Source organism: Microcaecilia unicolor, chromosome 2 (genome assembly GCF_901765095.1).
Source record: "Microcaecilia unicolor chromosome 2, aMicUni1.1, whole genome shotgun sequence".
NCBI lineage: Eukaryota > Metazoa > Chordata > Amphibia > Gymnophiona > Siphonopidae > Microcaecilia > Microcaecilia unicolor.
In genome coordinates this window covers 443,318,418-443,328,891 of record NC_044032.1, presented here as the reverse complement: position 1 = coordinate 443,328,891, position 10,474 = coordinate 443,318,418, and the positions used below count along the sequence as shown (strand labels likewise).

The following is a 10,474-nucleotide window of genomic DNA, read 5'->3' as shown; positions in this document are numbered from 1 at the left end:
GCACATGGTTTGCGCATGCACATTGGGCTTTTACCATTGGACGCAGTGGCGTGTCCCGCAGGTAAGCCCTTTTAAGTGTGGTCAGCATGCACTAGTGCTTACTGCAGCTTAGTAAAATGATCTCTAATTGAGGAACCTAAAGGAAAGCTTTTACACTTTAACCTCCCTTCTGTGTGGATATAAAGTCACATTTTCCTAACCCTAACTTCTGAATGGAAGAAACTCACAATCTGATGATTTTTGTATTATAAAGCCACCAATGCCAAGGGGAAAGAACCACACAAATCTGTACTCACATGAACAATATACTTTCTATAAGGTTACTAAAATCATGACACATTCATTTTAGTGATCCAGATGAGGGATATGATCTAGAACAGTGACCTTTAGACAAGTTCCCAAGATGACAGAGTACAAATCCTACTCTCCCAACAACTATGAGCTTTATGTCACCACGGGGTCCTTTTACTAAGCTGTGGTAAAAGAGGGCCTGTGCTAGCATCAGTGCGTTTTTGATGTGCAGGTAAAAGGCTGTCTTTTGTGCTGGAAAAGAAATGGCTGTGCGGTAAGTGAACGGCTTGCTATGTGGCCATTTCGGGGGGGGGGGGGGGGGACATTTACTGCCCCCCACTGAGATGGCGTGGCGGTAAGGGCTCCTGCACTAACTGGGCAGCGATTACCGGCAGGTAAGCATTGCTGCTAGAAAAATAGAAATCTGTTTGTAGCACTGGAAATGAAACACACAGGGGGTGGGAACTACCGCCAGGCTCCTGCACAAGTTCTAGATTGGCAAGGGTCCCTATATTTTTATGGACCTCAGTACATCCAAATAAAATTGGGTGATGATAACTACACAGTTTTTTTTTTTACTTCCCTTTACAAACTGTCATACAGATTTGGGTACTTTTGCCTGAGCACTAGCATTTTGCCAGTCACTTTTTTTTTTTTATTGAAAATTCAAATAAATATTACAAATAAACTATCTTTGTATAGAAATAAGCTCACAAGGAAATCCAATAAGAATTTTACATCATATTAAGCTTGTAAGTTTACAACTAAGGGAGTGTCAAGAAAAAAAAACCCATAGGAAGTTGGGATTAAAAAGAAATGTAACTTTTATACAAAAAAGACCAAGAAAGGAGACTACTCCTTGGCCTTTTCTTAAAGCCACAACTCTCAACCTGAGCTAGATGCCAAGGTCCCTGAGCATTAAAAAAAAAAAAAGAAAAACTATGAAACTGGATTAGATCACAGAAATGATGTGATCTCGCTCTAAAATAAACCACACATTAACTACTACTACTACTAATCGTTTCTATAGTGCTACTAGACATACACAGCACTGTACACATTATATATAGATACTTTCTCTGTCCCTAGGGGGCTCACAATCTATGTTTTTTGTACCTGGAGCAATGGAGGGTTAAGTGACTTGCCCAGAGTCACAAGGAGCTGCAGTGGGAATTGAACCCAGGTTACCAGGATCAAAGCCCGCTGCACTAACCATTAGGCTACTCCTCTACATTTTCATGGAGAACATAATTGATAGTGAGCACCTAGAGATACTACTTCTTGTCACGCCCATACAAATTTTTTCCTCGTTTCTTGAGTCTACCTAGAAACATCTGGAAAATTTTGTATTTTACCACCTATACATTTTATAGCTGGTTTCTTCAAGTACAAAAGTAATTAAGTTATCTTTATTGAAAGAAAGACAAGACAAACAAGTAAAGTAGCTCTGGTAGACATCTCTTCTTCAGAACTTTTCAGGAGTGCTGAGATGTCCAGACTAGTCCCAGAAACTCAAGGTCTCTTTGGGTGTGAGAGATTTTTGGATTTATAGGCAAATAACACAGTTGCTGAAGAGGAGGTAATCCAGAATCAGAATATTTTTCCTTAAAGAAACTTTAAAAAAAACCCTGTCTCTAGACTGAAAGGTCCTCTCTCCCCAATGTTGCTACCTTTCTCCAGTTGGCAGCCACTTTAAACAAACATTACTACACAAATTGAAATTGCTACTAACAATGTCACAATGGTGATCAGTAGGGCTACACCTAAGATGTCAGTTTAATTCATATTTTCAGGTTAAATCTCAAGTTTCCTTATGGTTAAAGAATCAAGACAACAGAACTAAATTGATGACTATCAGTGCAACATTTTAAGCTGAGATCAATATATTTAAGCACCCACTGTATTTGGAAGTGTTGGGGCACACATGAATCTCTGACTGGAGAGCAGTTCATCTGAAAAGTGCAATAGCTTAGAAAACTTACTATTAGAGTAAATGAAGAAAACTGTACATAGTGAAAATAAGGTATGCATGGTAGTGGTGTTGAGAGAAAGGCTATAACTGATTGCGACAATTCAGTGACAAGACAATGTACCACAATTGTAACTGCGGATGTACCTGGTGGCCTTCAAAAGCTCAAGTGTACAGAAACATCAGACACGTATGATCATCACAATCATCAGCTACTCCACTGTTTCACAAGATGAACATAACTGCAACCATTCCAAACTAATAAAGTTACAATAAAATTATATGAACAGAGGGTTTTTTTCCCCAGTTCTTTTCTGACATCGCATATTCTTACGCCCACATTAAACTTCCTGAACCCATTCCTCAAAATAATTGCTAGCTAGCCTCAGTAAAAATTGTTGGTAAAGTCCATTTCTGCCTGCTTATTCTGCCATATTCTGATACTGCAGGAAGTGAGCACAGCTGTCTAAAATATTCAGTGTACCATTTAAAAGACCTAGCAATGAAAGGATGAAAATGTGTATGCAGGTAAAGAAACTGGGTATGTGTGTCTTGAAAGAGAACTGATGGTTTGATATATAGGTCACTTCTTGCTTCACTACCATTCAGTTGTTACTACTTCCCTATTGAGAAGAATGGATTTCTGTCTCCTCTTAAAAACAGGTTCTGGTCTCTGAGTTAGCTACAAAGACTGGTTTGAAGAAACAGCATTCATAATTTATGACTGACCCTAATTTCTCTGCAAGTAGCAACACTACCACAATGTTATTCCTTAGACAAAGGCATCATCCAGGGACAAATAGATTTAAAGCTGCTTCTAGTCTAAATAATTGAAAATGAACTTCAGTAGTACGCAGCTATTGCACAATGAAACATGAACATTCAAGTCTATTCACAAGACAAAAATGAAACAGCCATTTCTTTTGAACTTCTGCAGGATAAACCTTTAAACAGAGGGTTTGGTTTTTTTTTAAAAACCTGGCTAATGAAGTTATTTCATAGGAAACAACAGTATCTCAAACAGATCCTCTGCGCATGTAAAAGACAATTCTACAACAGGGCACCGAAATGTGCACATTACTTAAGTGCGTAAGTATACAAAATATTGTCACTTTTGTGGGTAAGTGTATACTTACACGCCGCAGTAGCAGCAAATCCCCTAAGCATTATTCTGTATAGGCATGCGGTGGCATAGCATGTAAATGCAAGGTGGTGTTCACGAGTGGGACATAGGAGGGGTTGCCAAACAGAATACTGTAAGTTGAACACGTTCTTGCTGCACTGGGTGCCTGCAGGTATACCAGGTCTATGGCTGATGTGAATGCGGGAGTCTAAATGCAAGGTGCACTGATGTCGGGTTAGGCTAATATTCTAAAATGGAATCTGGGCACCCACATGAAAGTATAGAATAGACTTTCACCAGAGGATCAGGGAGGTGGTGTCCACATAGCATTTTCTGTCCTTCTATTGATGTCATATATATATATATTTTTTTTTTTTTATTTAACCCATTTAGTATTAGAAGCAGACATATCCTCTTGCATTGTTAACCAACTCCCCCCCCCTCAATATCTATTTCTTTTGAAGACCACAAATTTTAAATGTAAACATCTTGACTTACAATATACACCTGATACAGAGTTGCACACAACTCTGTATGTATAGATTTAAAGCCTCTTAGATAACCTCCATTTTCCAGCTTTCATGAATGTATATATCATTTAAACCTATCCCATACTCATTCCAGCACTCCAGATTGTACATTGCATCTTCTAACATAAAAAGCTCCATTAATACAAAACACAAAGCGATGAGATCCAAAAATCTCAGCTAAGGCCAGAGGAAAAATAAGCTGGAAACAGAGCTCAGTATACAGAATGGGTCTGCGCACAAGGCAGTGCACACTTCAAACATCACACACGTTCGGCTAACATACCATCCATCAACTATTTTAGTACCAGCTCTACCAGTGTGCCTGACAGATGACCCACCCAACCCCTGATATTCCAGTTCTTGGCATCATCTTAGCAAAGGTTTTCAACCATGCTATCCGCCTGCTGTAGTTTTCCGATACATACATTTTAACCAAGACGTGAAGAATTACACTACAGTTATAACCCAAGCCTCCCATCACTGTTCCACTAAGTCCCTAAATCACGTTCATAATAATTATTTTTTAATATTCTATTGGTACTCTACTTAGTCTACGGAGTGACAGAGAGGCTGGTAACCAATTTATTGAGGCATGAGCTTTTCAAGTCAAGAGTTTATGCCTCAAATTTGTTTACCTATAAAGGTGCCACCAGCCTCTGTTTTTTTGCTACTTCAACACGGTTACTTCTGGAAATTTTCATCTATAAGTACAGCATATCCATTTGACTATTTTTAAGAGATTGCACATCCTTTTTTTTTATCCTTAAATCTTTTAAGATTTAGTAAAATATATAAACTTTATGTACAGTTTGATTTAAACTAAAACCTGCACTAACAGAAATCCGATCAGTAACAGATGTGTAGTTGCTCAAATTAAACGTACCATCTATTTCCCAGCACATGCATAATGCTTATAGGAAATGTAAAAAGGCCGACTTGTCCATGGAGACAAGAAATGTATGAGACCAGTCTGAAGTGACAGGTTTCAATGCCTTTACACATGCCAGAATATAACAGCAGCACCTTTCTGTGTGCTTCTAATGCTGACAGCTACAGGAACTCTGATAAGAAATACAGCTACATGTAGCATCAGAAACCCAGAGCATTTTTCTGCAATTCATCGACTCTAGTGCCACTTGGTTGTAAGTCTGACAGAGGCACAGCTTTCAAGACATGCAATGTCAGCTGGGACATGAGTAGAGAGCTACGAATCTTAAATAGTGATGGTATTCACTAAAAGGGCTTTTGTAGGCAAAAGGTAGTCCTTATATATTCGATATTATACATTTTGTGAAGCCTATGCATGTCTATATTTGTTAGAGGAGGGAAGGACCACCATGATAATTCCAATGACTCTCTGTGTATTACATGCTACATGATATACAGTATATGCGTGTATATATATGTCAAAAAGGCAGTATGGTCAGGCTTTCTACTGCACAAATGGAGCTCTGACAGTATGAAGGGTTGAAGTCACTGGTTCCAAGGATACAGATTCCAGGATGTGGGGGCCTTACTCTGACAGATTATGTTATTGCAACATTCCTTGTCACCTCTCAGATTTATAGCAGTTGGTATGCGTGGTATGTTAGTCTGGAGCTATTTCCTCCTTGCAAAACTCTGGCAGTATGCAACAAGAACTGTAAACATATAAGCTGATCGTACCCAAGTTCTACACAGTCACAAGGCAATTAATATGATCTAAAGGATCTCTGAGGAGGAACCAAAATGCTTTGAGCAGTCAGTAGCAGCTTCAGTATTTAGCAGGACTGTGTAACTGTCTCATAGCCACAAGGCTGCTTCCAATGTGCAACCTCCTTTAAGGATCAGGGTATCTGAGAATTTCTACAATCCAAGATAGTTGTTGTATTATTGTAATGAGCAAAGGTCTTTGTTTTCCTCGCCTTCAGTATTTTCTGGATTTTTAGATTCTTTTTTGGTCTCTGTCTCCTCATCCTGTTCCTCTGTCCTGGATATCTTTTCCCTCAGTTCCATCAAAAGGTCTCGACTCTCGCTTGCTGGCAGGTTACTCAGGTAGTATTGTGGAGCAAATTCAACCAGCCTGAAGAAAGAAAACACTTAGTTAATACTGCAGAGAAACAAATTCACAAAGGACAGAATTCATTAGACATACAATTGAATAGCTTATTGAAAAAAAACTTGTCTGCATGACTTTTTTAAAACCAGAAAGCTGGTACTGTATATAAGAATTTTTAAATTAATTTCATTTGTTATTTAGCCTGTACTCCCGATTATGCCCAGAATGGGTTACAGCATTACATACATAATAAAATCAACAAACATCAGTACAAAAAATAATAAAATATAAAATCCTAACAAATATCTCGAACTTAAAATAACATAATACAGTAGGTACCCTACAAATCATACCATCAATTAGCAGCATTTAAGCAGATGATCAATCAGCATAGTCACAAAATCTAGGCTATTTCTCTGATTGTGAACTGATAATGACAGCAGATAAAAGAATATGGACCTATCCCACAAATAAGCAATCTGCAGCCCACCATGAAATTTGATACAGCTTGCAAAACCATAGGCATCGGAATCTTTCCTCCTCCCTCTCAAGCTGTTTTAATCCCTTACCTCCCTCCCACTGGATGAATCTATGATCACCATAAGAAGCATTGCATGGCCGACTGGCTATATTTGCTTAAAGTAAAAGGCATGGCATTACTTAGATTTCTTTTCCTCTAAGCTGCATCATCCAAGACTGCCAGATGAGGCTACTGTTCAGCTGAATGCATCCTATGATGGAACAATGGCCATGTCTGCTAAGTTTGGTCATCTCGCAAAACCACTGGGTCCTGATGTATTTCCAATAGATTCCATAATAATTCTAATTTCCAGTGGAACACAGAACTACTTTGGGAAGCTTTGCCAAAGTGTTGATATTAGATTTGGAAACAACAGATAGGGAGGTGACTTAGGGGTCCTTTTACAAAGTCACGCTGAAAAATGGCCTCCGGTAATGTAGGCGCGAGTTTTGGGTGCGTGCAGAATCATTTTTCAGCACACCCGTAAAAAAGGCCTTTTTTCCCCCACAAAAATGGACATGCAGCAAAATCAAAATTGCCACGCGTCCATTTTGGGTCTGAGACTTTATCGCCAGCTGTAGACCTAGCGGTAAAGAATTTGGGCGGTAATGACCTGCGCGCATCCGCTACGCGTGCCAGAAAATAAAAACGTTTTTCAGATATGTGTAGCGGATGCGCAACAAAATTGAAAATACCGCAAGGGCCACGCGGTAACTCCAATTTGGCACACATTGGGCGCCTACGCGGCTTAGTAAAAGGGGCCCCTTAGTACATAGCCTCATCATCTTTTTGAACAAGGATTGCAAAATTTGTTAAATTTTTAACCACACAGCTTAGGGAGATGTAAATATTATCAGGACAAACTGCACTTAAAAAAGGGAAAAACAGGGCCCAACAGTCAGCCATGGCAATCACCATATAAAGTTAATCAAAACAGCCCTATCCAAGCTTATGGATATCTTTGATGAGATCCTTTTCCAGCTTCTCCATTTATGCCGGAGGTCTGTAAATAACACCTATGTAAATATAGATTCCATCTTCTCTTTCCAAGACGATCCATATAGCTTCTTCCTCTCCCCAGGCTCCCTGAATTTCTGCCACCCTGATATTATTTTTCACATACAGCGCCACCCCTCCACCTCTTTGGCCCTCACTAGCCTTTCTAAAAAGATTATAGCCCGGTATGGTTACATCCCATTTATGGAAATCATTGAACCATGTCTCTGTAATAGCAACAATGTCAGTCATCAGGGCTTGCAAATCTTGAACTTTTTTAGTTAGACTACGAGCATTTGTGCTCATTGCTTTCCATGTGTTACGTGAGTTTAGATGGTTTTCTATATTAACACTACCTTCCCACTACTGTCATGTTTTTCCTGGGGGTGACTTTCCGACTTCCTTTGCTTCCTTTTGTCACCCCCAAGTTTGTATGTAAGGGATCCTTTTTCCTGTCACAGGAAGATGTAGTCCATTATTACAGAACAGCCTTCTATTTTTCCACATATTTCCCCATCCTCCTATGTATCTAAAACCACCTTCTTTATACCAGGCTTCAAGCCACTTAATGAACTCCTCTTTTCTATGCAGTCTTTTCCTCTCCCTTTCCATATGTAGGAATAATTTTAGAAAAAAATGCAGTCTGAACCAAAGACTTGAGTCCCTCCCCAAGCTTCTGCAACGCTTTCTGTGATCCAAACTTATTTTTGGCCAGGTGATTTGTCCCCAGGTGGATTACAATACCAATATTTGAATCTTTACTCTTCTCAGACCACATTCAGTATTTGGTTGGTACTTCTGGTATCAGAGGCATTTCACTAGGTTGGGACCATTGAACTGTGTTCCTAAAGTTAGTCTTTTATAATGGAGTAAGAATTTTCTGCTTTGAACTGATTTGTCATTGTTTTGGGGATGTTCTTTGGATTGAGTTACATTCCTTGCCTCTGGCTCTACGTCAGTACTTCTTTTCTGAGCATCATAATGCTCCAATACAGCAAAGGATTATAGAGGGGCAAAGGTTGAGTGGGTGGATTCCTCTGTGACACAGGTCGTAATCTACCTGAAACATCTATTCCTCTGTTGCTTTACTCTCTATGGCAGTGCTGATGGTAAATTGGATGGGAATTGGCAAGTCCTGGATGTTTCCTTAAATGCCACCAATTCCTTCTTGTACTTAAAAAGGTTTTTTGTTTTTTTCCACTTGTGCAACAGCACCATATTTGCTCTTTTCCAGTCTCTTGGAATGTTTTCTGTTTCAAGAGGTAACTTGAACAAAGCTGTAGGAGGTACAGCAACACCTGTCCTTCAGTATACTGAAAGTAGACAAACCCCCTCAGGTCCCATGGCCTTGTCTACTTTCAATTGTGTCAACATGCTAATATTGCTTCCTCAGTACATGGCAATGTGTTCACATCAGTCTTTTTTGTCCTTGCCTTTGACTCATCACCATAGTGTGAATGTCAAACAAAAGGAATTTTTCAAGAGATCTGCTTTTTTGCGATTCTCCTTTTCACTAATCCTATCCTCCTGTTTGATTTTCACTCTTTCCATTATTTAAAGTTGTTTTTATCCCTTGTCTTTTCTGATTGGGCACTGTACTCTTCTGTATGAGCTTTTTCCTGTGTTAGTACTCTTCCTGCCCCTTTTGTTTCTCTTAGAAATTTTGCCTCTCTCCTTGTGCATATTTGGATTGCTTGAATACTACCATCTTTTTTTGCTGTCACCTTTTCCTCCTTCTGCTTACTGAGTCATGCTGATATCTTCCTTTTCCTTGCTAACAAACCTGACCCACTCATTTGTTGCAATTTCAATGTTTTTTTTTTTTTAATGTCCATAGTTCCTTTGCAACTTTGGTATTCTACTCCTTTTAAAACTTCCTTTTTAAAAATAATTTATTTTATTGGAGCTAAGCCTTCTTAAATCTAGGACCCTTGCTGTAGTATAGCTTCATTCTGTTCATACTGTGTGACTTAGTATATACAGTGGGATCACTTGAACCCAGATTATCTTCTACTTTAATTCCACTGAGACTGTCACCATTAGTGTCATCTTGCATAATACTAACTGCCTGAGGACTTCTTGCATAGACTGAATTGTTTATTTACTTCTATTTGACCTAGCAGCTGGCACATTCCAAGGAGACTATGCAGAAAGCATTACTTCGGGTTTAACCTGGTTTTTGTTGCAGGTTTTACTCTCCGGAGCAATGCAGAAATGGTTTCAGTGCAGGTGTTGATTGCATGGAACTAATACTGCAGACTGCATTAAAATGCATCTTAATATGATCAGTAAGTATTCTTCAGCCATGCAACAACCAAAAAAAGGAATGAAGGAAGCTGCAGAGCCACTGTAGTGTGAGAAGTGCTTCACATGCCCATAAAGCACTTCTAGATTTGTAATGAAATTTTGGATTGTGCTCAGTCCTATATGCAGTCAATCTCTGTTTCAGGTGTTCAGCGCTGCGTGCGTCTGGTAGCGCTATACAAATGTTAATAATAATAATAAATGACCTGAGTGACATGATGAAATTACTTATCTTCAGAATATATTCACCAATCCTATGCCACTGTCTGATGAACAGAAGCCTTACTACACAAACATATCATGGCAACTCACACCTGTTCCTGATTCACTAAGTGAAAACCTGAGAGAGTCTTACATTTCTGGATGGATCTCGGACACCACGCTGATGCAGTTGTCTTGTGAGATGGTAAATTCATGAAAAAGTACCCAAGAAGGAGACCGTGGCTGGGGTTTCCGTGTCAAGTAGCAGGAGAAGGGGTGGAGGTGGGCCACATGCTTATGGGTCAGCATCAGATAATTCCCCTGGCCATCAACATCTCTGGCAACCTTCAGGTCACAACAAAATTGGAAAGTTTCATTAGTACAGCAGATAACACTCTAGTGGCAAAATGTTCCACTTTTGAAAATATCACTCAACCCAAAGTTCATGAAAAATATGGTCTTTTTATTACATTCCAAATGCGTTTCTTTTAGGGTATTAATT

General features: G+C 39.2%; 1 protein-coding gene across 2 annotated transcripts in view; it reads right to left on the bottom strand.

The window, feature by feature from the left end:
* Positions 1-1,615: 1,615 nt before the first annotated feature.
* The window catches only part of DQX1 (DEAQ-box RNA dependent ATPase 1), a 128,324-nt gene continuing 119,465 nt past the window's right edge, over positions 1,616-10,474 (bottom strand). For both annotated transcript variants that reach the window (XM_030190878.1, XM_030190879.1), the window contains exons 11-12: positions 10,127-10,317; positions 1,616-5,975 (exon numbers count right to left, since the gene is read on the bottom strand). In XM_030190878.1, coding sequence (XP_030046738.1) covers positions 5,783-5,975; positions 10,127-10,317 — 384 coding nt within the window. In that variant the 3' untranslated portion in view covers positions 1,616-5,782. The remainder of the gene's footprint in view (positions 5,976-10,126; positions 10,318-10,474) is intronic.